Source organism: Poeciliopsis prolifica, unplaced genomic scaffold (genome assembly GCF_027474105.1).
Source record: "Poeciliopsis prolifica strain line A6 unplaced genomic scaffold, Auburn_PproV2 SCAFFOLD047, whole genome shotgun sequence".
Taxonomy (NCBI): domain Eukaryota; kingdom Metazoa; phylum Chordata; class Actinopteri; order Cyprinodontiformes; family Poeciliidae; genus Poeciliopsis; species Poeciliopsis prolifica.
The window spans coordinates 1,158,815-1,185,316 of record NW_026562422.1 but is presented as its reverse complement, the minus strand read 5'-3'; the positions used below and the strand labels follow the sequence as shown (position 1 = coordinate 1,185,316).

Sequence of the window (26,502 nt, the reverse complement as noted above, 5' to 3'; positions counted from 1 at the left end):
GTTTGTATAGTTTTCCTATGATTCTAATAAAATGTGTGTAATATGCATATCTACAAACAGAATTGATAGCAATATTTAGTATATATTATCTTATGTTTGTTGTGTGAAGTTGTTTTGTTGTACAACAGCTCCCATTGTGCTGTGAGTTCATCAGTTCCTGCATTGTAGCTACAGAAGGAAACAAACAGGAACTGAACTCAACTGCCTGCAGAAAAGAAACAAACAGGAACTGAACTCTGCACGCATTGCAATACGTGCAATACGGGCTGACGTATTGCACGTATTGCACCTACGTCAGCCCGTAGGTGCAATACACCTATGACTCGAGAACAGAAGAAGCAGCAACTCAAGATAACTGAATAAGCTATATAACTAAGGACCTCCCTGAGGAAATAAAAAGAAAGGTGCAGCAGAGCGTGCTTTAGGAGATTGTAGGAGATTGTAACTGAAGCACGCGTCTGTCCGTTCTCCTTGCAAGTTAATCGAAAAACTCTCGTCTTTTTCCTATTTGTGTGATGTTTGAATGTTTTAGGTTGTTTGAACCTGATAAGAATCCTTCTGAAACCTGTGCTGTTCCCATCGCAGAACTGCGCTGTTTAGCAAAGCAAAGATTGTTAGAGAACAACAGTCAAATTACATCCTACCACACAAAGGCTGAGCCTAAGACTTGTCATCATCACAAATATGGGGTAGGCCCTCTGTTTACTTGTAATCATGATGGTAATAAATGCTAAGCATAATACTTGTCCCTCTGAAAGGTAAATTACCAGTCAAACATTAATTAGATATTTCCAAAACATGTATTATTAGATCCCAATGATATGAAGACAACAACATTCTTGAATTTCAACACGAGGTAATGCTGCACTTTATTGAATGCGAATTCACTTACTGAGTTATGATTACAATTCATATGTCCTCAGAATCTCTCATCTTCTCTGGGGATTGTGTCATAGTTCTCATATATACATGTTCTATGATTCAACAGCAGTAACTCAGCTTAACAATTAAAAAAAGAAAAAAAGAGCCCCGAAAGGAATAATAATTAAAATAATTTTCCAAAAGCTGTCCTATTTTGTCTCAAGGTTAAAATACAAAACAAAAAAACAAAAAACAAAAATCAAAGCATGTAAATATTAAACTGCCACAGTGTGTAGACATGACAGTTTCTAACAGCGTGGGGGAATCCTTCCTAAGAATCGAATCCTGCCATGGTGTCCTTTGGTTTCAGATCTGCATTTCTAACCTCTGTGGTTTGAGATCAGCAGTATTGATTCATCACAGGAAACAGATGGTGAGATAAAACAGGATGTAAAAAAGTGAATACAAGAAATCTTCTTCTTGCACTCATTCGGGGAAATGTCTGTTAGGGGCAAAAGAGCACAGGCCTCATGCATAAGAGAGTGCACAGTTTTCATACCAAGTTTTTTGGTCTAAAACTTGGCATTCGGAAAAATTTAGAAAAGTGCGGCGCACTAAAAGAAAGAATCGGATTTATAAAGCCGTGTGCGCGCACGCCGCTGCGCAGCTTTCCTTTATAAATTCTAATTCACCGCACAGCTCTAAGTTTTGCTCAGAGCTCCAGGATGATCCGTCTGGATTAATCTAAATGCTGATAAATCATCATCAACATTTCCCAGCAGATCAATATGATTTCTGATCATTGGCTCCCTCTCAATATTTCCATTGAGGATGTTCTCCATTAGAGCCAAAGCACTCCACAATCATGCGGGACACCTTCGCGCAGCTACTTGTATACATGTAATTATATACACACCTTGACCACCTGAAAAATAATCAAACCTGTTGATTACTTTTTAATCAGCAGGTATGAGTTAATCTGCTGATCCAAACCCTGTTTTCTTCTTTTACTGAGAATAAAATGAACCCATAGATGCATTTCATGCACTTTGGCACACAAACCAATGCATTACGTCTTTATGAGACAAAAACTGAGAAAAAGTACTATTTACATTCGAGCGAGGTTTTCACATGCTTTATTTTTATTTTCTTTATTTTGTATTTGTGTTACCTTATTGTCTGAGGATAAATGCGGTTCAGTTTCATTGTTTATGTTTAAACAATAAAATATTAAAATCATGAAAAACATCGGGTTTGATGCTTTTTGGTCTATTAACACAATTATAGTCAGATTTCAGGGTATTTTGGTGAATTTTGACGCTTTGTAGAAAAGAAAGAATCGGATGTATAAACTACAATATCAAAAGTTTGCGTGCCTGCCGCATATTTTCACGCCAGAGAAAAAGTGTGCACATATTTACGCAAACTTTGAGGCAAAGTAAATATTTATACATGCTGACATCTGCGTAAAACATGGCACCGCGCATTTTAAAAAAAAGAACATCCTGAGCATGGCTAGAGATCATCCCATGTTCATGTTTTCCCTCTAATTTACTTTTGCCTGTCAGTTCTTTTATATCTTCAACTCAGATTTAAAGCCAGATATTTAAATACGCCATAAAAAGGAAGATAAATATTTTAATTTTTACCATCTAACATTATATTTCTATTTAACTAAACTGGCAAAGCCCACATAGTGATGCCATAGGTTTAAAAGTTTCAGGTTTATTCAGAACATTTGAGTGAACTGCAGGCATCATAACCACACTGCTTCCTTGTGTGACATCATGGGAAAATCAAACCACATCATGAACAGAATGGCTGACCTCCACAAGTCTGAGTCCTGTGGTCTGAAACTAAAACCGCTGTGCTTGGCCACTGGCAGGATAAACTGGAACATCCCAACTGGGAAGTATGGGAGCAGAAACAACATGTTATGGGACTGTTTTGCTCATGGAAGTAACTATTCAAATTTGTCAATAATTCCTATTGCAAATTAGCACCCCTGCTCACTCACAGCAGCTTGCATAGTGACACACACTCAAACACATCCAATTATCTGCATTTAGGTTTAAACCAGGCACTTTTCCCAACTCTAAGCATAACTGGTCTATTTCTAACATTAACCTTAACCAAAACTTACCACCATATATTTACATTTAACTAACAGAGCACAGACAAACTGAAGAAAATAAACCAAGACCAGAAAAATGCCCTCACTGTCCTCCTTTTGTTGATAAATACTGTGAAGATGGTCCTCTGCATGTGGGATATATAAGCACATGCATGCATACACACACACACATACATACACACGTATAAAGAGAGACTTCACACCTCTGCTGATTCGCTGTTTCTCTCCAGATAGAATACCAGGCGTGTCGATGATACTGATGCTCTGAAGAACCTGGTTGGGCATCTGAGAGCAGATAAACCTGTCAAACAAACACACACACACACACACACACACACACACACACACACACACACACACACACACACACACACACACACAAAGGGGAAAGGTTTAAGTTCATTTTATTCACTGATTAATTTAAAAAATTGTGATTGTTTTAGTAGTTTGGCTTTTAATTGTCTATCTTGTTTTTTTTTGTGTTGACTAGGGATAAAAATGTGATGATGCTACAAGTTAAAACAGGAATGCGTCTTACAATGATTTTCTAATCAACAGTCAAACCTGTTTGAGTACAAGCTAGAGGAGGGGGCTGCAGCTTTTTGCAGGAATCTGCACCGTCATCACAAACAGCAGAAGGACAACACTAAAATCTCATGTCTAAATGACCTGAAGGCTGCTGAGTTCAGCATCCCAATTATGGGATTTGGTTTTTACATGTGGCATTATGGTCCCACATGAAACTCAACTCCTAGAGTTTATTGCTTGTCTACTGTATATTGAATAACCAGTAAGATACGCTGACATTTTTTAAATAACCACAATTACCTATTGTTGTCTGAACAGTTAGCAAAACTGTATGATAGTTTGTAAACTTTAAATATATATATTTTATTTTTCTCTTCTTTGAAATACTTACAAAGAGGTTATAGTAACTTCCTGCCCAGGTGGCTCATGTGAGCTAGCAGAGCTCCGGGATTCACAGATAGCTCTCAATGCAGCACAGAGCTACCTAAAGAGCAGCTGAATCACAACTCAATAAGTCCAATGAGTTTCAACAAGTGCTATTTTTATAATTGGGAAAGAAAACTTTTTCTGTTTGTGTTTTTTAACAAATGAACAGAATCCACAGTAAAGTTTGTTAGGTGCCAAGTCAAGAGAATGAGCATGTTTACTGTAGCCAAGTACTGAAGTAAACTGTCCACTGCTGCTCAACCAAAAGACAGTAACAACATATGTTGAGTAAAGATTTAGTTGACATAATGTCCATCCAGCAGCAGCATACAAAGATTCAATGATTTGGACAGAAATATAAGTTGCCTTTAAAAAAAAGAAGAATATGGAATAGTGCAGATCTGAGACATTAGTGGAAAGTAAATAAATTCAATAATAGTTATTTTACTTTATTACAAAGTTACCTTATCCAACTGGTGGTGGTCAGAAACCCAGTGGTGCCAACTGAGTGTAAGCTGTGACTGCCACACAGCTTACAACCATCAGTGTGGGAGTGTGTGTATGATTGAATGTAGGGGTTTGTGCCAGTGCTTTGGAGTCCTCTGACTTGATAGTGCTATACAAATGCAGACAATTTACCGTTTACTGTATTTTATTATGGTTTGTCCCATTAAAAATGTAGCACCAAACCTGCATCCAGATTGACGGTTCTCCTTTTAATGTTTTCTTTTTTGAAACTCTTAACTGTTTGCTTTTTCCATATCCTTTTCACTGGTGGGTCTGACAGATCACCTAAGATTGCATTCACAGCTTCCTGAAGAGATAAACTTAGCAGCAGGCCATAATAAATTATTTTGCAGGGTTGGAACCTAAGACTGGCAGCGGGGAAAAAACAAACCTATGCAGCCGGTACGTGGTGACGCAAAAACACTTCCCCTCGGGAAATGGCCAATTATCGTGGAGGGATTCTATGTCACATCAGGACACGAAGGAATTCCTAAAATAAGGGGTGCTTCAGGTATTCATCAACACACAGTGCCAAGAGGTCAAGTGTCCTTCCACTTCCTCACTGGACACAGGAAATGTGGCTGAACCAGAATAAGGGTTGAGCTAAATTTATAATGTCGGTACAAACTCTGGTGTGCCTTCGATTTAACAGCTTTCAGTGCATGTCTGTCCAGGGTGAGCAGGGGGTCACTTCCCATGATGACAATGCTTTGACAGGATTGGGAGTGGAATAAGGGCTATTTATGTGGAAAGGAGGTAGAGGTCACATTTCAGCCTAATGCAATGTGTCATAAAGTTAAACCTTTATTCTTGTTAACCACAACATAACTAGTAAGTACAATAACTGATGTAACTCACTAAGACTGCAGTAATGGGTGTCTGATGAACTGACTTTACTTCCACAGTCATTTTCCCTGAATCTCAGAACAGATTTTATTTTTAGCACTTTAGGTATTAAACACCTAGCAGGAAATATTTGGCAGACAGGAAGTCTGTGGTCTGAAAATAGCAGCTACAGAACAACTCAATGATAGTTAGATTCCATCTTAAAAATGCTATATGTGAATAGATGTTGTCAGAGTTGAATTAGTAGTTGAACTTAGTCATACTCTGACAGACGTGGTGTCCAAACTGTTGTTCCAGCAGCTTTTAGTGAACATAATCGGGGTGTTTCTTTACCTGTTGAGGAAGGAATTTCCAAATGCATTGAGTTTCCTGAAGGGTTTCTTCGGGTCTACCACCAGAGCGTTGCCAGGGACAACTCCTTCAGTTTCTCCATGCATTACCGCAATAAAGCCGTCAGTGGTTGGTTCTGGACCAATGCGCATCCCAGGAAAATCCTGCTCCAAGAGATACCTGGGAAACAAATGTACATTAAGTCATTTCAGACTTGAAATACTTGAAACTGACAGAAAAGAAAAAATAACTATATCTGTTCAAATAACAATGGAATAGATGGATTTTACATTTTAAAAGTCACCATTTCAAAACTAAAAACCTCTTCCTCAAGTGTTTGTAGTTTAAAACTGATTGCAGTTTTCTGGCCAATCACCGACTATCAATCTTTAAAAGAAACTTGACCTGCCTATTTCAGCTGTGTGTAATAACTAGCTGACACTGGCAGGTGTAAGGTCACAACATGAGGTCACAAAAAGTCACTTTGCCTGAGTCAGGATCACTAAAACCTGGTTGCTCTTTAAAGTAGAAACATCATTTGACCGTGGTATGGCAGCGGGGTCCAAACTTTTTGGCCCCAAGGGCCATAATTGACAAATTTATCATTCACATTGACCACAACATTCACTAAAATAAAAGTGCAACAGTTAGTTTATTGGGATTTTTTTTTAATTTTACTCACTCTATAATACAAATTTTTTTAATGAAATCTATAAATTTTTAAAGTTCTGAAACTTTTAAAAAACTTGTACCATCATTAAAAGAGAAACAGGGTCATCGGTTGTCTATTTGGTTGGCAACATTTTTTTCAGTTTTTTTGGCCCATCGCTGATTAATGATCTTTAAAAAATATAATCTGCCGATTTGGTTTTTGGCCATTATCAATATTTTTTGTCTGAAATTTGACTAAATATAGAAAGAAAGCTCCTGAGTTAGCAACAGTGGGGTGACTGTTAACTTGCAGACATGACCTGGTCAGTCAGAGCAGAAGAGTGGCTGATTTTCTCAAAATTAAGGAAATCGGCACCAATAAGTCATTTTATTCCAACTGACATTATAATAAACTTTCAATTTAATATTTATTGTTGCACAAAACCCAGACCACCAAGTATGAGCTGCTGTCCGTACTTCCATGTTTTCTCAATTAAATTAATTTTATAGAACTTTTTTTAAGTCAACCTAGGTTAGGGAAGCAGTCAACCATGATATATTGGACTGTAAGAAAAACAGGGATTTAGGAGAAGTTGCATTCACCAATGAATTAGTTAAGACAAAATGGAATAGATTTTCAAAACAGTTATATCAGTAACTCTTAGATTTATTCACTTTTAAGGCATTTGATGCTTAAACAGACTAATTACAAACAATGTTTTAGCTGAATAACAGCTTGTTGCAGCTGCAGACTGAACGATAACTTGAAGTCAGCAGTCCCTCTTCAGTCAAACATCCAAATAAAAGCTGTGTTTGCAACCGTCAAAAAAAGTTTTCCCTTCCCCTCACCATTAACCCATCACCCTCTTACACAGTTTTCTTGTGAAAGGAAAGTGTGACAGGAAGGACCAATGGCTTCAGAGAGTCTGCCCTCTCTCTTCCTGCCATTCATGACAGCCTGAACATCAAAGAGGATAGCGGAGAGTTCAGATGACTGCCCTGAGGAAAATCTAAGTGATCAATGATTCCTAATGCTACTTTTATATTCAAAAGGAAGAAACGGTATTCACCGAACTGCATACATTCGACAATAGTAGCAACATTATTTATGAAGAGGTGGCACAGCAGTGTGGAGCCTGGCATTCACACATCGAGAACTTTTTCAAAATCTCTCAACACTAAGCAGTTGATGATGAAAATGGAAGAAAAATTGAATGTGGTTTCCATTTTTTCTAATAAACATCTGAGAAGTGCGGCGTGCATTTATGTTTAGCCTCTCAGACTGAATACTTTGTAGACCATCTTAAAGCATTAGTTACAGCCGAAAGTCTTTACCAGATCTGAACATTTAGAAACTTTAATTTTGCACTTTCTTCTTTCCACAACAGACGAAGCTCAGTCAGCCTGGATGAGAGAGCCTGAAAAACACATTAAGTTCATCCAGAGATTTCAACTGGATTTAGTTCCTGACTTACTCACTTTGGCTTTGGTTCAGGCAAGTTTAACCGAATTTTGCCATTTAGACACTTCAGCTACCTTCTTTTACCCATTTCCAACAAGTTTATTTAAAATGTCTCTTTTTCAAGGTCAAGTGTTACATTTTGTCTAAAGTGGGGGAGCCTTTTCTTTTTGGGAATAAAAACTACAAATAGTATATAGATGCTTGTTTAAAATATAGGGCTGTACTAATAAATCAGCTGTGATTTTCTTAATTTTGGAAGATCAGCTGAAACTAATCTTATTCACCAATTTTATCTGCCTTTGCAAAAGTCTGAAGATAAGCCACTGCCTCCTTATGCTGTGCTGTAACCGAGTGCTGACTGACAGACACGTCCACCTGGTCATGTCAGTGTTGCCAACTTAATGAATTTTCAGAAAAAAGAAAAATGGTATTGGATAAACAGGAATCAGCAAGTCAGGCTTTTTAAAGGCCAGTGACCGACCTTAAAACCAAAACTGGTGCATCTCTCTTGAAATACCAGCAGTAGGACGGCTGATGCTGAATTCATGCATGTCAGGGTCTCTAAATTAACAAGTTTGATAATGTAATTAGTTGATAAGTTGTTACAATGCGGTGTAGGGCAACAATTCTGTAGTGTGTTCAGAATCAGGAGGAAGAAGAAGGAAAAAAGGAGAAGGAGATGAAGAAGAATTTGTTGACTCTGCACTTTTCTGGCAAGATGTTGCAATGATTCAAAGCCTTCCTCAGGACAGGGTGTTGCCTCAGAGTCTTTAGTGCTGCACAGATACTCTTACAAAGACAATGTATTAGTTTCCTCTCATTGAATATACCCTAACACAGACCCCAACTCCAAAATGCAGCATTTCAAATTCTGCAGCATTGCACCTCCCTGGGTGCAATGCTGGGGCCTCGGCCCCCTGTAAGACTACCGATCCCGAGAACACAGATAGCAAGAGAACAGGAACACACACCAGCTCAGCTATCCGTCCACTGTTTGCTGACAAAAATCTTAATTGTTGTATTCAACATGTGAATATGTAGAAGCATATACTGTACACACACCCTGCAGGCATAATATTTGCATGCTGAGCTGGAAATGCACACCATGTGCCTGCAGAGTACGAGTACAAGTTTCCTCTATATTATGCCTCTTCTCTTTCAACATTGCTTTCCTGGGTTAAATAAACCATCCATCTTCTTATTGAAAAAAATCAGTTGAGTAACTTTTAGCTCTGAGAGCTAAAGTTACAGTTTCATTGATTGCACACACATTACAATCAGTAAAATATGCTCCAGCAATCAATCCAGAATTGCTTTAACCTGGGCCTGACTGAAGCTGACGTAGTGTTCCCAGCTGCAGACTCATGCAGCCTCACACACACACCTCACACAGCTAGTCACAGCATGCCTTGATCTCCCCTTAGCTCACAGCTGATTGGAAAATTCTCATACACACTTCATGCAATTATCTAACTAGGCGTCTACTAAATATTGTGGCTTTTGCAAGCTTATGCAGTCAGACTGTCAGTGGGTGTGGTAGTCAAGAACACCTACACTTGTTCAGCACTTTGCAGCCACTACTACCAACTTCAAACTATTGGAACAAATGTGACTGGAGCTGTGGAAAACGCCCTGGTTCTGTATGATGTGATGACGGGACAAAGTGGAGGAATTATAGAAAGCAACAAGTTAGCTTTAAACTTGTTTCAATGAAGACAAAACAAAGGAGGCATATATATAGTATCTCATTATTATCCAAATGTTTTTTTTTTAAACATTTGCTGTTTTCTGATATGTGGTGCATGACCACTATAAAAAAGACAGTGATGAGTGAAAAGTGATGGAACGACATAGGGAATACACAGAAATAAAACAGTGCTTTTAATATGACATCGAGACATACTGTGTACTGTAATCACAAACTTCAAACTACTAAAGTCAAGAAAGCATCCAGCTTCCAAAATCTGCTACAATAAAATCATTTACCAGCAATATTTTGTAGTTTACACCTATTATGAATTCTGAAGCTTCAAGGAACCCAATGTGTTTAACTTTTATTGAAAAAAATATATGCTTTTAAAATATTTGTTAAAATTATCATTATGTTATGACACTATGAGACAGATAATCCGTGAAAATAATCTCCCAGTGCTCCCAGTACCGGCTCAAGAAATACACTGATTGGTTGTGTCAGTCAAACACAATCAGAGCCAGGAGGAGGGTCTTAGCGCTGTCAATCACCCACTCACAGTGAGCAGCACACAGGAGGTTGATGGACAGCTCTATTTTTTCACAGATTACCTGTCTCATACTGAACTGTCAGGACATGATGGCAGTTTTGTAAAATTTACCTACTGCAGCTTTAAGTGACCTACTATAAATAGGTTGAACAATCCTCAAACTTTTTTCAAAAGAAACAATAAAACATCAACATTTTCAACAGTATTGAAATCAGTTCGTCTGCAGAGAGCCTGGATCTTATTGAACCTAACTCACAAATGACAAAATACTGATGTTTCTGAAAGTCTCAACTTGAATCGGACAAAAAATTTGTGGAAGGCACTAAAGATGATTAAAGTAACATGCCCTGAAGCATTAAATAGCGCATCATTAGAAAATTGGCAATAAAAACCATACTTAATAATTTTTTTAACTTTCAAGCTCCTGACATGAACATCAGTATTGCAAATATAAACATATCACCTAAACACATGAAACATTTCTTGATAAAGAAAAAACATGCAAATCCCCAAACCAGACAGTTAAATTAGTCTATTTTTTTTTTTAAATAAAACAATCCTTTAAAAGCCCATATGAACTTTTTAAGATGGGCTTTGCTTTACTGTTACATTTTAATCACATAGTCAACATGTTTTTTTTCATTATGCCAAACCAAACTATTGTTTCTTGAAATAGTTATTGTCAATCAACAAATATCATCCAGTTGGATTTTAGTTCAAAAGTAACAGCAGTTCAGAAGCTCTATGGTTTCAGCAACAATGTCCTGATGAACCCTGTGTGTGTGTGTGTGTGTGTGTGTGTGTGTGTGTGTGTGTGTGTGTGTGAGTATATTTCTGTGTGTAAAGTAGGAAAAATGTGTTTTGAAATGTTTCCAGTGAACAGGAAATGGGACAATAAAACACAGAGCCTATGCAGACTGCTTATTATTACAGCTCTTTTTACCACCTCATCCTCTCATTTCCTCTGACCTCCAACCCTGAATGACGGTTACATCAACATGACACTTCAAAGATGAGTAACAGAATACTGAGCAGTGCTTGTTTAGCTTAATCTGCAGTAAGGAACCTGCTGCAGATTAATTTATATATATACAAATAAAACCGAACTGAATGGATTTCAAAGGAAGTAAAGCTAGCAGTGTTTCTCAATTCCAGTCCGTAGGCCACTCTGCTCTGCATGTTTTAGATGTGCCTCTATTTCAGAACAGCTGATCCAGGTACCTCTTCCGCAGACATTAAGTGCTACTGAAGCCTTGATAAATCTGTGGTAATCACCCACAGATTCAATCCAGGTGTGTGGCAGCAGGGAAACACCTAAAACATGCAGGACAGGGGGACCTGAAGACCAGAACTGAGAAGCACTGTGCCAGTCTGTCATTCAGAAGATATATTAGAGAGGTTACTGACAGGTTTTCTATATCTTGTGTCATTGTGTGTGTCTATGACAGACTGTGTATGGAATGTCTCAGGTGTGGAGTTTTTCCCCAGAGGCTGCAAACAAATTCTACAGCTGCTGGGAAACTTTCTCATCCAGGAAGTCACACACTTCAAGGTCTTCATACACCCGTCTTATTAAAACATACTGTGAGGGCAAATAACATAAATACTGAGAGCAGGGGTGTCAACATCCAGTCCTCAAGGGCCGCTGTCCTGCAGGTTTTAGATGTGCCACAGGTACAAAACACTGGAATGAAATGGCTTAATTACCTCCTCCTTGTTCTCCAGAGCCTTGCTAATGACCTATTATTCTATTCAGGTGTGGTGCAGCAGAGGCACGTCTAAAAGTTGCAGGACACCGGCCCTTGAGGACTGCAGTTTGACACCCCTGACCGAGAGTACTCTCCTTCACTGGAAATTATACTCGACCAACCTCCTGCTCTGGAAACACGAATGACAAGATAGAAATCAGTGTCGGTTTTTAATATTGGTACAGTTTTACTTATCGGACAAATGGAGGGATGTTAAAAAATTACCAACATCAGCTTTTTCCGATACATTTTGCATCAGTCGTTACATTTCTGTTGTAAAAATCTATGTTTGGCAAACGTTTTTCTTTATGTAGATTTTCTCAAACGTCAAATAAAATGACTTGTATTTCATTACAAAACAGAAGCGATATCTACTTCTGGCAGACCTGGCTACAACCTGCTGCTACTTTTATATCCTCACAAATTTTTCAAACTAGCACAATTGCTCAAAACAAGAATATGTAACACTAGATCTAAGCAGAGACACAATCACAAAGGAAAAGAAACCAAAGCTGGTTGGATATTTGGGAGATATGATGAACCATAAAGAATAAAAAGAATAAATGTAATAATGCATATTTCCTTCTGTAGATCTTCATCTGTGAAACTTGCAGCCTTCTGATGAAAAGGCCTCAGTGCAAGATAAACCCAGACTGTAAAACGTTAGAGTGGAAGTTAATATAAGTCTTAGCAGTTTTACCTTGGAAATGTTGCATTTGACTAAGTGACACCAAAAATACTTCTTTTATTTTCAAATCTATTTTTCTTCTTATTAAATTGGACACTGTGCCCCCCTCAAATAACACCCCATAAAATAAATGTATCCATCCTGTTTTTGCAAATGTTATTTTTTTATTTGTTCTAAAACCTAAAAATGAAACCAAAATGGTGCTTCGTTTACAACAAATGCTCTACAGTAAGTTAAAAAAGTCTTTTTTTTCTAAAAAACCCAAAAATAAATAAAAAATTATAAAACATTTGATGCTCTAAACAGGTTTTGTCTAGCTATAATATGTACCTCTTACCACTGTTAGGGTTTCAGATGCTGATCTGTCACATTTACACAAAACAGTTTCAGTCATAATCCTAGGAAGATAAGCTATTTTGAGGCCCCTCAGGCTAATCACATGTGAGACCAAGATTTCCCAGAACACTCTTCTTGAAGAACTGAGTCCTGTTTACACTTTAAAATCCTCCGACTGTCTGCCTGCACAAAACCACACGTCACTACACCAATCCTTTGACCTGGGAATCTGACTTGCTCCTAAACAGGTCAGCTGATGCAACCCTGTGACTTCCTCACTAGACGAGACAGGGGTGACCCAGAGGCAGGGTGACCTCATACCCCAGGCACCTATGGGTCCTTTTAGAAATAACAAAGATAGCAGAAATGTGCCGCATTCCCGCTCTGAGGAGTTTGTTGTACGAAATGGAGGAATACATTGGATTGAGTAGATCATAATGAAGCAAAAAAAAAAAAAAAAAAAAAAATAGAACTTTTCAAACAGTTTACACAACAGACAAAAGATCTGAAAAGCTTGTTACACTTTTGAACTAAATCCCATAACATCCAGTTGGAGTTTTGCCTTGTGGAACAACTTGCAGACTAATGTAAACAAAGACTTTACACTCATTCATTTGTTCTGCTCTTCCTGAGTGATCAGGGTTTTAGAACTAGTTCAGGTTTCTTTCTCTGTCTTTCTTAGGCTATCAGAATACTGGCAGCTGGAGCTGAATTTCTTCTGCCTTTTCTGATCAGATTCCAATAAAATCGATTTCCCAGCCAAACGTTGTCTGAGGAGAATCTCGGATTTTTTTTAAATCCTATTTTTGAGCAAAAATACATTTTCACAACATTGTTGTTCTTACTAAAAATAGTATATGAGAATGTCATTCTTTCATTGTTCAATTTTGCAGCATTTTACATCAAAATAGATTTAAGTAGAAATATTTAATACTTTTGGCATAATGTTACTTGTAGTACAATAACAAACAAAGTTCATTTGAGCACATGAAACAGCCCCTCCATTCCCCCAGCGATTCGGCCGCTGACAGAGCGGTCAGTACCTGATGAAGGTGGTCTTCCCGGTGGAGTACTGCCCCACCAGCAGCACCATGGGCTTACTCTGGAAGTCGGCCGCCTCAAGGGCCGGAGAGTGGAAGTCATGGAAGAGGTAGGTCTCCTCCAGCGGCAGCAGCTTCTTGGTGTAGAGAGTTTGGAGTCCCTCCGTGACCGTCTGGTACATCTCTCCTTCCTTGTTGCGGCCACCTTGCTCCTGTTTCACCCAGCTGAACATCTCTCAAATACAAAACTATCCAACTTCCCTTTTTTCAAGGTTCCCAAACGTTCCGGGTGTTTCCGCGTCCCTTCCTGCTCGGTCCACAGCGCGAGAGAAAGCTGGTTTAGCTCCGGGGAGTCTCCTTGACGTCTGGACACAGAGCCGCGTCTGTCTGCAGCTGTTCGTGTTGTGGACTGAGCTGATGATGTGGGTACCTGGGGGCGCCGCCCTTCACCGGTGACGCTGCTGTTTCCCCTGGGCGGGGAGGAGGGAAAGAGGAGAGGAGAGGAGATGTTCGCAGCGGTTACCTCTGGGAACGTTCTTCAATTTTACCAGCCAATATCACACTATAAAAAATACTCTGAAAAATCGAACTAATTTATTCTTGTAGGGATAGTAGGTTCATTCACACGAAGATAGAAACAATTCACCTGTGTTTTCAGGCGCCGGTGACCTTCATTCAACAGTAACTGGACAGGAAACGGGGAGGAAAGGGAAGGGAAGACATGGAGCAAATGACCCAGGTGAATGGAACGCATGACAAGTGCGTCAGCACGAGGCAAATAGTGCGCGCGCTCTGCCAACTGACCAACCGAGCTCACGATCTACTTATTTGGGCAAATTCAAAGTCTCAGAGAAATTTGCATTTGTAGTTGTATTCTTGTCAGGTTTTTCTGCAAAACTGCAGAAAAACAACAGTTATTTTACACCTTTTAAAGCATCCACAAAAAAAAAAAAAAAATCCAAAACAATTTGACTTACAAAACCAAACAAAACTAAACAAAACACCTGTCTAATCTGTAATGACGACAGTTCTGTACTGTAAAGACCCGATATCCTCATGAGCTTCAGCTGGTACAGTCAACTGGAGCTGGTCAGCCAATCCAAGCGGACCAGAAAAAAATCTTTAACCAGCTTTACTTATTAATCCCGGTACTTAAACATTAGCAATTAATTTGCACATAAGATTTTTCCCTTGGTGTCCTTGAATTGCAAACTGATTGTGCAGATGAGATTCAACCAATAATTATATGTTTTTTCATTTGAATAACAAAAAATAAATGAACAATGTTGTGTACAAAATTTTACACACCATAAAGAACAATACCTTAACTAATTGATGAATTGGAATAAAATTCTCTTAACGATTTGTTTGAGTTTCACGAATTTTCTTAAACATTTACATTTTCTTTAGCTATTAAACGCACATCGAGTCTCAAAAACTTAAAAACTAAAAAACAAAAATAAAATGATATTTTTGAAAGTTAGTCTGTTATCTCAATGCAACTTCTATTTGTTAATATACTTTTTAAAGTCAATAATGAAGAACTCAAATATTCTGATATGAGTAACAAATTTCAGAATTACAATTAATGGAACGACTGTCAGAAATGACTGTCATTTGGCTGCAGTTCTCGCTCCTGGCGCAAGGGGGAGCAGAATGTTTTCAGTAGGACAGAAATTTTCGGAAACGGAAATGGGTTTCCCTTGTTTTGAAAGAGGGAAATTTAAAAGTGGACATTGTTAAGAGTAAACAGACAAGCGACAAAAAAAAAAGAACTTACAAAAGAAGAGTGAAATATGAATGCAGAATAAAAATATTTATCTGGGGTAAGGTAGGCTAAAGGAAGAACATTTCTTAGTTTTCGCTGTGACGGAGGGTTTGGCTCTTCACTATTTCGAATAGGCAGGTCGACAAAGGTGAGCGAGAAAACTTCACTTACATTTGAGAGAATCTGTTTGATGTGCATGTCTTTACGTTTGATTTGACAAGATATAGCTGAAGATTTTGTTTTAATTTTATATCTCGGCTTTAAGGCAGTATTTTTATAGTGTTACCTTTTGTTTTGTTTAGCAGCTACACGCGTTTTTTTTTTCTGTCAGTGTTGGTTGATTTAATCACTGGAAACATAATCTTGGAATTCCTTTATTTTCTGCTGAACCACTGTTCATTTAAAGAACTTGCAGCAGAGCTCGGACTGGGTCATGAAAAGCCTCATCGGTGGATCACCCTAACCCTCACCTTACAATTTATGTGCAACAAAATAAGAAGTTCTGTTAGAAAATTATAGATTTGCTACACATTAGTCACAATAAAATTATAATTATCAAGGTATATCAAATTTAGAACATGCTACCAGATGAAAAGCATCAATAATGTCCATCCTAGTGCTCTTCTAATATCTTGATGGCACATGAACTCTTTACTTGATCACTTGGTAATAGGAAATTGTTCTAGAAACTAGAGCTTTATGGATCTGGAAATGTTTATGATTGTTCTGCTGCTTCGTTTTACACAAACAATTTCAAAGAAACTTATTTACTAAGTTTAGTTGAGTTGCTCATGTTTTTGCCTGATTTGAGAAACTGCTTGGTGAGTCTATTATTATATAAAGCAATCAAGATGCAAAGAGTTTGAGGTTTGTTCACAGTCACTGCTGCTCACGAGTAACCATCCTATCGGTTTTCATTTTGTTTTTATATTATCAGCAACCTAATGCGCCCTCTATTGTATGGTAATTGTGTAGTGTGATAATTGTTCACTAAATGTCATCAGTGTCCATCATGTCCCCACAGGTTGGATAGAAATCATGAGGAGGAAGTCAAGAAGGTTAAGGGACGCTGACAAGTCCAGCAAACAGGAAGATTGTATGTGATTTATAATCATGAAAGCCACTGTTTCCACTAACACTGAGTTAGGGTTTTCCCTGTAAAACCGCAGGTGAAGTAACAGAAAATGTATCATTTATTGTGAGAAATGCCTGATCATTCCAATTAATGATCTCAATTTTTTTCCCAAACTCTCCATATTGTCAGGATTGTTTGTTTTGCTTTTTCCTCCACTGTATTTTCACTAAAGATGTAAATAAATATCAATACACTTCTTTATGTTACTGGTGTCCTAAAGAAGCATATTACAAATGGGAATGTTTTTCAAATGGGAATGTTCACAAAGATTATTGTCATAATCTTTGTGTTTGTGGGGCTGTAACTGCTGTGACACACAATCACAGCCATTTAGTTACCAACAAAGTAGTAATAAATCATTCTTAATGTCACTTTTAGATTAGAAACATTGTGATTCAGGGCCACATTGCCCATGGGCAGAGGAAGGCTGAGGCAAAGTATGACAGAAGAGTTTGGTCAAAGATGTATGGTTGTAAAATTGTGTATCTGTCTGCAGCTTTCTTCATGTGTATAGTGTGTGAGCGTAAACATGGTAATCATTGAGGTGGCTACATCTTATTTGCATAAAAGTGACAGAGCATTAAAACATCTTTATGGCCTTTATAGTGGTCACTTGCCACCTAGAAAACATAATTTTAGTTTTTCAGTGGGAAAACTACTTTCTGAATAGATGTCATACAAAAAATGTTTTTATGAATCTCTCATGAATGAGACTTTGTTCATAGTCCAGTATTAACTGGAAACGGATCAAAACTGGAAATGTGTGAATGTGTGATTTGAATCTGAATATGTTAGAATTTTAATTTTGTGTGTTTCTAGGCTGTGCTCTGTGCAGATGCAATGATGATGACCCGGCCTTATTTGGGGAAAAGGTCAAACTCACAGAGCACAAATTCTCTGTCCATTACTTCTGTTTGGTGAGTTTTCATCAACTTTATGTGTACATGATTCAATGTTAACAGAACTTCATACACACCGATATGTACTCCTCTACTTACTGATTATAGATAAATCAGTAAGTTAATATCTGACATTCTTTTTATCAATATTGTGACTTTCAGCTAATAGAAATTAGATGGTAATTGTAATTGACCTAAAACAAGATAAGTTTGGACCTCACACCATGTTTTGTGAGAAAAATAATTTTTTTTTTTTTTTTTTTTTGTGAATGTAAACTTCTGGTTTCAAATGTCTATGGGATGAAATCCCAGTTGCCCAGTCAGAGCAGCAGCATCTGTGGCTTGTCTGTCTTCTGCAGATTCATCTGCTGTTTATTTATGACAGTCAAGCATTTTATTCTTCACTTCAACATATCGGCACCAACATTAGCATCGGACAATATTAGTCAATTTTTTAGCATATCATATCGGTCCAATGACTAAAACTGGGCATATATTCCATTAATATTAATATTCCTCTTACATATAAATGTAATCGTCCTAAAGATTGACTCCCAACAGTGGAGGAGCCTGGCCAAAGCCAGAACATATGACTGAGATCAGCAGGGCTGTGCCCACACCTAACACAAGCCAGGATATATTCTACGTAATTTATTAGGGGACAAGTACAATCTGTGCAGCACCCTGAATTGTAGCAGGCTAAGTCTAATTTAAACTGAAGAAGAGTGGTTTCTTGAGATTGCGGCCTGCCAGGCTGTATCAGTGAAATACAATATCTGTAATATCGGTTAATTTTGTCCTGTTGTCAAAGAGCTTTCTCTTGTCTTCTGTAGCTGACGTCTAGCGGAGTTTACCAGCGAGGTGAAGAGAACGAGGGTGTGTTTGGTTTCCTGGTGGATGACATCAAACAGGAGGTCAGGAGGGCAGCTCGGATGGTGAGTGCTAAATAGGGTGGACACATTTCAGTTGTTTCGTCTGAAAGATTCTAAAAAGTCACGAAATTAAATCCGAGACAGTTGGAAAATTGGTTATTTAACATTTAAAATTGATTTTGATGGAGAAACCCTTTAATTTGTGTGTTGTTCATGTGCTTCAGACATGCTATGGTTGTAAGAAGAAGGGCGCATGTGTTGGCTGCAATGTCAGTAACTGCAGGAGGGTGGTGCACTTCCCCTGTGGGAGGAAGCTGATGTTCATCACACAGTACAACGACATATTCCCGTAAGATCAAACATACACTTACGATTGCAATCAAAATGACCTCCCAAAATACATTTGTTGTTATACTGCAGTAGACAAGTCTAAAAAGATATGTTTAATTTGCTCCATAAAACTAATATTGTAGCTGATTTGTCCAGATTCCACGCTTTAAATGACGTCCTAAATTATTGAGCTCCTTCATGACAAGTGAAAATTAAGGCTTTAAATTGATCTTCTATTCATTTTAAAAAACGTAAGTTTGCCTCAAATTCGTTAATCTCAGGTCTTAAATTTACTTGTGGCAAGACTCAGTATGTAGCTTAGTATGTAGTTTCTGTTTTCATCTCGCTGGACTTTTCTATCAGACAATAGTCACAAACTTTATAGTAGTTTGTGACTCGAGGCAGCTGGTAACTAGCTGCTAATACATGCTAATAGCTAGATAGCTTCTTTGGCATTCATCAGGAGTTAGTGCAAATGTATCACCAACTCATATGAGCCAGCAGAATTCCCCAATCATTCCCTTTATTTATTTATTTATTTATTTATTTATTTATTTATTTATTTATTTATTTATTTATTTATTGTCTTAAATTTATTTCAAAGTGGCATTAAAAGGATCTTTAAAAGACTTAAATTTGAATTGCTGAAATCTGAAGGCCTTTCTGACTTATTTAGGCAGTTCCCTGGTCTTTGGATACATTTTCAGTGTGAAATGACACATCACCAATAAGCATGACTGGGCAAATTGGCTTAAAAATAAAATCTCCAATTTTTTTCTATTCAAATCCAATTTCTGATTTTAATTGATTTCTTCCCCCTAATTGTCCAGATATTTGAGGTGTCCCATGACGCAAATAATGAAGCTCATGATTAATGTATTTGTGTAAGATCACACCTGATTTGCAAGTGTGAGAAGACTTTTGCCAATGACCAGGAAGTGGGGAATAAGTCAACATGAATGTAACTTATCTATAAACTGCTGCAGTAAAGTGCATAAAGATTGTGCAAACAATATACATATCCATTCTTGCATAGAATATTAGGGTTAAAATGCCTTTAAAGCAAACTCACATTTATTCAGATTTGGTCAATTCGGAATGGTGAAAAATAATCCAGATTAAATTAGATTTTTCAGGGTTGGAAAACTCAGGTGTAGAACAGGAAACACATGGAATTTATATGAAACAAACATGAATTCAAAATTGAATCTCTTAAGAAAAAGTTTGCTTGCAATGTGAAAAACTGTAACAATATTTACCTGAATGTGTGTTTTCATCTGCAGGTCTTACTGTCAGGATCACAGTCCAACCCAGTCTCTCTGCATAGACTCAGACTTCAGTCTTCCTCAGTCCTGCTCAATATGTCTAGACTCTATTGAGCCTGTCTTGTCCTACTCTGTCCTCAAGTGTCCATCCTGCCATGCCAGCTGGTTCCACAGAGACTGTGTGCAGGTAATATATGGCCCAACAGACTGACAGTCGCTTTAGCATTTTAGAGTAAACACACATTTGAAAGGCTTTTAATTGGAAATGTGACTTAATTAATAGGAGTGTTATCAGTTGCAGTTTTGTGGCTTTATAAAAAAATCTGACCTGCTGATTGTAAATTAAGCAGATTTTTTTCCTTCTTTTTTTCTGAAAGGTTTTGTAGCACAAAAATGACGGTCCTCTGGCCTGCTGGACGTCCTGATGCTTTATTCTTCTCGTCAGCTCGAAACTCTTACCTTTAAGTTCAGAAAGCTTTTCTTTCAGTTTATGTAAACCCAGCATCAGCATTCCGATGCAAAGAGTTGACGCCTGTTCAGCTTTCTTTAGAGGAAACTATAGCTAACAGCAGAACTCTAGGAGTTTAGTACATCTGCTCCTCTTGCTTGCTGATTAGATTGACTGAGATTTATTGACTTGTTCACAGCTTCACCTGCTCTGCTCTGACAGAGCAGGTGAAGCTGTTCTGTTCAGATGTTTACTTCAACGTAAACATCTGAAGTTAAAAAGTTGTTGCATATGAGCATCCTGCAAAAAATGCTGAAAACTCTAAATATCACAGGACATTTAAATAAAGGAAACAGGCAGGTTGAGACTGTTTCTTTAAAATTAGTGGCACTCACTAATTTTAGATTATCTTTCATTTATTTTATTGTGTTGTACATGCCACCTTCATGTTACTCTTCTGTTTTCTACCTTCCTAATCCCTCTTAAGACTTTTTAAGATTCCAAAGGATTTTCTGATTGTTTTTCTGTGTGTAGCATCAGGCTCACAGCGCGGGACTCTTCTTCTTCAGATGTACTCTCTGTAACAACAAGGAGAACTTCCAACAAGAGATGGTCAGAATGGGAATATACATCCCAGAAAGGTGACACAATTATATCTAGATTATAGGTATAATATCTACATATTGAATCTGAAGTAAACATGAACCTGTTTTATAGCTTAAATATTACTGTATTTTACACTTTATTTCTCCATTACCCCCTGTGAGTTTAAAGATCTAAGACACTCAAAATGTAGATGAGTTTTGAGCACAGAGGACAGTTTATCTTGTTGGTCAGCTGCATCACGCATGTGTGCATGACACATAGAATATAGAAACCTACAAAATACTGAGTCTAAACAACCCTTTGTAACTGCGCTTACTGCATTCACTAATCTATCCAGCCTTTAAATGACAGGTTATGAAACTGTTCAGAGTAAGACTCTACATAGAATTTCTTCTTGCACTAAATATTTGAGGTTGTTTGATATTAATTTTCAAATTTTTTTTATGTATTTCTTTGTCTTTTTTTTTTTTTTTTTTTTTTTTTTTTTTTTGTTCTGTGCAGAGATGCATCGTGGGAACTGGAGGCAAATGCATACTCTGAGCTTCTGGAGGTTTACAATCACTGTGACTCTGTTACCTGCCTCTGCAACAAGGGGCGCACATACTCTAAGAAGGGGTACATCATGTTGTGGTTGATCTGTAAACAGAAAAACATTGACACTGAAAATGAAAGTGTATATTTCGTAATTATATAAAAATAAAATCACCAGTGTCCTGGTATCCTTGTGATATTTGGGACTAAACAGGAATGGTGTATTTCTGTAGAATTAACCCATTCCAGGAAGAGGGTCTTGGCACTGTCAATCACTCTTGTGTTTGTGCTGCTCATAGTCCACACCTTGCTCTTTATTACAGCAAGTTCACAGCATACTCCACTGTGAATGCTAAGGCTAGTTAGCATGACTGCCTATGATGGCAGATAAACAGTTTTCCTGCAACAGTAAGTTGATTGGCAAAACTGCAGCGTGATTGACAGCGCTAGGACAGTCCTGCCTCTTATTTCTGCAGATGGCAGTAGGACCTCAGGAAGGAGGAGCACATTTTTTTCACAGATTATCTGTCAGTATTATACTGTCATAACATGGCGAAAGTTTTAAAAATATGTAAAAAGAAAACCTCACATTGTTTATGAAATTTAATTTCTGCAGCTTTATTTAGATTAGTCCTGTTACCAGTTGAGTTCAACGTGCATGTCGAAATATTACAAAAGCATGCCATCGATATTTTTACTGTGCAAGCTGAGACGACTCTGCAGTGTTAAGTGGTGAAGGGGACTGATCTCAGATGGAGATCAGAAATGCTGACAGAAACTCTGCAGCTTCAGTATCCGGTGTGTTTCCAGGTGGTTCGAAGTGATCCGATGCTGCCTTTGTGGATCCAGAGGAACCCACAGGAAATGTTCAGATCTGAAGCTGGACACCACAGACTGGGCCTGCATCGACTGCATAAATGCAACGGATGGGAAAGGTCGGTTCTCTATGATTTATGTCTGCATACATTTGTATGTCGTCTCCTCTGCTATGGTTAATGATAGAAGATTCCTGGTGCAGCAGTTTTGAACTTCGTGTTTTTGTCTGCGCCAGCTTCTCTGGTTGCATCACCTCATAACCACCAGAAGAGAAGCTTACTGTCCAAGCGCCATGTGACCTCCATGCCCTCTCCCCTTGGCTGTAAAAGGTGCACACATGAAACTCTTCAAAGCTCCGCCTCCACCTGCACAATTTATTATTGCTCTTTATTCTTTGTTTTTTTTTCTTTTTTGCTTTTCTTTAGACCGTGTATTCGTGTAAGACCTGAGTCACCCGAGGAGGTCCTACGATCTTTACTTCCTCACTCTTGTCCTGTCAGCGCCCAGGTGGAGGTCCATAGAGACCAGGCTCTATTGGCTGGCCTGGACCTGGTCAGAAGGACTGACTTTGACCCCACACACTCTCTGTCTGTCAGGTAAACATGCATTCTTAACCTCAGATGTGTTCTGCAGTTTCTTCTCTTCATCCGCCAACTCTCTGTCTTCAGGTTCAAAGATGAGCAGCTCCTGACCCTGCCCAGCGCTCACTGTGCTGGAGACGCAACCAGAAAGTACTTCCTGAATCTGCTGATGCAGCAGATCCAGAACTCTGTGGTGTTTGAGGGCCCGAGCGGATCCAAAAACCTGTCGCTGGACTCCCAGGGTGAGCTTTATCTGGAATGTGTCATGTAAGATGACAAAAGCTGTTGCTTTTGTGCATTTTGGAAACAAATGACAGCCATAAATGAAGTGTGTGTGTGTGTGTGTGTTTTATTTAGCTCTGCGTGAGGATCTGTACTTTGACATAGGCTCTCTGTTGGCTCTCTGTCTGGTCCACGGTGGTCCACCTATTAGCTTTTTCTCCTACGGTCTCTACCAGTGTCTGTTTAACTACCCATCCAACTGCCCCCTCAGTTTGAGCCACATGACCCCTGAAACACATTTCACCCAGCAAGTCCACCGGGTGAGTGCAGAGCCAAGTCCGCCGCTCTGAGGCATCCCTCACAGAGGCCCCTGAAGGGAAGGCTGACCAGCTGGTGTGTATCTATCTAGATTGCAGCAGCCAAGTCTCTAGATGAGCTGAAGGCAGTGATGAAAGCGAACTGGGAGTTCCTGGAGCTGGCAGGCTGTAATAGACCGGTCAGCAGTCTGGATGAGAGAGAGGCTCTGGTGGAAGATCTGGTCAACTTCACCATGATCACCAGGATGCAGCTGCCTCTGCAGAGGTGAGGAAAATACGCCGAGATGGAGGTGAAGCTGAACAGTCATGAGTATTTTTAGGCAAATTTTTTCAGTAAATATTGCAATAAACGATACTTGTTTTGAGACCATTTTCAAGTAAAGTATTGATAATGGCATGAAAATGCAAGTTTGCTCTCTTGACAATTAGTAAATTTTCATTTTCTACAAAACAGTTCACGTTGAAACCTGAAGATATTTTAAATATGCCAAATAAAACACAGCAACCAACAACAACAAATAAAAAGAACATTAAAAACTACATAAAACCAAAAGCAGAAATAAAATGGATTTTGAAGTCAAAGTTGCCCTTCAAAAATTCAAATTTCCTGTAATAACTTTACAGTGTTTTTTTTTTCTCCCTGCAGGTTACGAGAAGGCCTGCACACACTGGGTGTATTTGATCAGGTGATTTAAGGCTGACTTTCATTACAGTAATAGAAACCTCTATGTTAAACAGCACCAGCATTTAACAAAGATGTCACAAACAGGAGTTAGACTGAGAAAATCTGAACTTCTGTTTGATCTGATCCAGGTTCAGCTCTTCCCATCCGTCTTCTTCGGTGTTTTCTGTGATAGCAGAGAAGCGATGACAGCCGAGAGGCTCAGCCGGCTCTTTACCATAAACTTATCCGAACAGCAGGAGACACAGAACCTAGAGACGCCTATTGTCTCCTTCTGGAGACACCTCCTTCTGGAGTGTGAGGGTAGGATGTTCAACTAACTTTGCATCCTGAATCAATATCAATACTCCAGATTCAAAACAAGCTTAAATAAAAATATTTCCAGATTAAATCTAGACAGATATAGTTAATCTTTGAAGATTACTTCAGTAAAAAACCCTTTAAAACATGGTGTCCATGTCCTCAGTTGGAAGGAGCTCCATTTCCCTTCAGGACGTCCTTCGCTTTGTCACTGGAGCAGATGAGCTTCCAGCAGTGGGCCTCCACCCACCTCCCACCATTTCTTTCCTCCACCATGTCAAGCCGGAGGAGCAGATGGAGAATGCAGTGGAAAGGTGGGACGACGGGCTTTTCCCTCAGAGCAAACCAGCGACCAACCACCTCCTCCTGCCTGTTACTTCCACCTACAAGGCCTTTAAAAGCTCCATGGAGCAGGCCATCAGCCATCATGTGCACCTGTTCCCTTCAGACTCTTAGATGTGGACAAAGAGACGAGACGGTCTGTTTTTCATTCTGTGGACTTTTCACTAATAAATAAACTATATTATTTTCTAAAGTTGTTCAATTTTTTCCCCTCAGTGTCCCAAAGACACTGCATATAATCTTTAGCATAATGATCATATTTTGGTTCAAAACAAAAACAATTCCTTTCAGATTTGATCATCTTAAACTCAGTTTGATGAGGTCTTAAATCTATGAGTAGGAGTGGGTTTATTATGGTCATGTTTCTCCATTTTCTGTCAATTCAACTTTCTTTCAATATCAAGAAGACATGATATTGCCATAATTATGTGAAATATTGTGATGACAGTATCAGTTGTGATTAACCTTCTCTCTAAGATGTGTACCAGAGAGGGTGTTAAAAAAATATATAATATAGCCTACCAAATGCAGTATCCAAGCAACCAACTGGAAAACCGTTTTCTGTGAACAGACAACCCTCATCTGAAAAACGGCTTTAGTTTTGTTTTTATTTTTGTCAAAATTAGAGTAGAATTCGACATTCACATCTCTAGTATGATTGTCAGGAAGCTGTTTTTAAATGATTGTCTTTTGGGGGTAAAATTGGATTTAAAAATAGATTCAGTAAAAAAAACCTTCACAAACATCTAGGGATCTATTGCAAAAAAAGCTTTTTGTTTGAACTGTTTTTATATAATGATGTTCCCTCAAACTTAAGATTTGTTCAGAATAAGGTGTTTTCATAGCATTAATGAACTGAATTAACTTTTATTACTGGCTTTACTGTTTCAGTTGTACTGCATGAGCAGCAATACGGAACTGAGGACTGGATTTTATCACCATCTATTTTTGGATTTTTGTGCTTCCACCTCTGAATCATGTCATGTTTCAGATTTTAATTCTGTTAGTTTTTTTTATTTTTCTGCAACACTTTTTTCTCTTGTGATTTGTACAGTGCTTACTTTATATATGCTTTAAAATTAGTTGGTTGTTTCCTCGTGTTTGTTTTTCTGGTTTTTATAAAATCAAATCTGGTTTTTATAAAATCAAATTCTTGCTCTGTGTTTCATTCTGCTTCTCTGATCTTTGGGAGGATGTTTGAACTTTGAAAAAGATGAGAATTGAAGCTAAAAATGAAGCAATTCATCTTCTTTGAGTAAACTTTTAGTGACATCAAGTGTCATTTTTTTCAACAATTACCTGATAAAAATATTTATCTGTAACAAACATAAAATTACAAAAATGTAGGTATGTTGTGAGAAAATGCTTTCACCCTGAGCCAAAAGGAAAAGTAGTAATGAAACTTTGTCTCTATCAATTCCAATTAAATGCCGCATCTTAAGATGCGCCATCTACAGATCTTTATAAAAAATATACTGGGAAGAATAATTTTCTCACTCATTTCAGAAAGTAAAACTTGTATTTAGTTTACATGTAGAATAGAATATTTCAAGCCTTTAAACTTTGCTGTTGATAATTATGACTCACCAAT

At 38.1% G+C, this 26,502-nt stretch overlaps 2 protein-coding genes across 3 annotated transcripts in view; one reads left to right on the top strand and one right to left on the bottom strand.

Annotated features, from left to right (window-relative positions):
• The window catches only part of ehd4 (EH-domain containing 4), a 28,072-nt gene extending 13,578 nt beyond the window's left edge, over positions 1-14,494 (bottom strand). Inside the window, exons 1-4 of the mRNA XM_055057155.1 lie at positions 14,444-14,494; positions 13,801-14,267; positions 5,636-5,812; positions 3,199-3,296 (exon numbers count right to left, since the gene is read on the bottom strand). Coding sequence (XP_054913130.1) covers positions 3,199-3,296; positions 5,636-5,812; positions 13,801-14,030 — 505 coding nt within the window. The 5' untranslated portion in view covers positions 14,031-14,267; positions 14,444-14,494. The remainder of the gene's footprint in view (positions 1-3,198; positions 3,297-5,635; positions 5,813-13,800; positions 14,268-14,443) is intronic.
• Positions 14,393-26,013, top strand: g2e3 (G2/M-phase specific E3 ubiquitin protein ligase). 2 transcript variants are annotated; one of them, XM_055057149.1, is made up of 17 exons: positions 14,393-14,536; positions 16,590-16,661; positions 17,520-17,617; positions 18,433-18,534; positions 18,696-18,820; positions 20,085-20,253; positions 21,049-21,155; positions 21,622-21,735; positions 22,462-22,586; positions 22,703-22,796; positions 22,893-23,063; positions 23,136-23,290; positions 23,406-23,590; positions 23,680-23,852; positions 24,234-24,273; positions 24,401-24,572; positions 24,736-26,013. In XM_055057149.1, exons 2-17 carry the CDS (start codon positions 16,604-16,606, stop codon positions 25,023-25,025), a joined length of 2,178 nt encoding a protein of 725 aa, XP_054913124.1. In that variant the 5' UTR covers positions 14,393-14,536; positions 16,590-16,603; the 3' UTR covers positions 25,026-26,013. The 2 variants fall into 2 exon arrangements, with proteins under 2 accessions (XP_054913124.1, XP_054913123.1); XM_055057148.1 differs by lacking the exon at positions 14,393-14,536 and adding an exon at positions 15,506-15,713.
• Positions 26,014-26,502: the final 489 nt, after the last annotated feature.

Excerpts from the sequence above, each read along its gene's own strand:
- g2e3 (XM_055057149.1), top strand. The coding sequence starts at position 16,604 with ATGAGGAGGAAGTCAAGAAGGTTAAGGGACGCTGACAAGTCCAGCAAA. Across the intron at positions 18,535-18,695 it reads TCAGGAGGGCAGCTCGGATG|ACATGCTATGGTTGTAAGAA; the intron begins GTGAGTGCTAAA and ends CATGTGCTTCAG. Across the intron at positions 24,274-24,400 it reads CACTGGGTGTATTTGATCAG|GTTCAGCTCTTCCCATCCGT; the intron begins GTGATTTAAGGC and ends GATCTGATCCAG.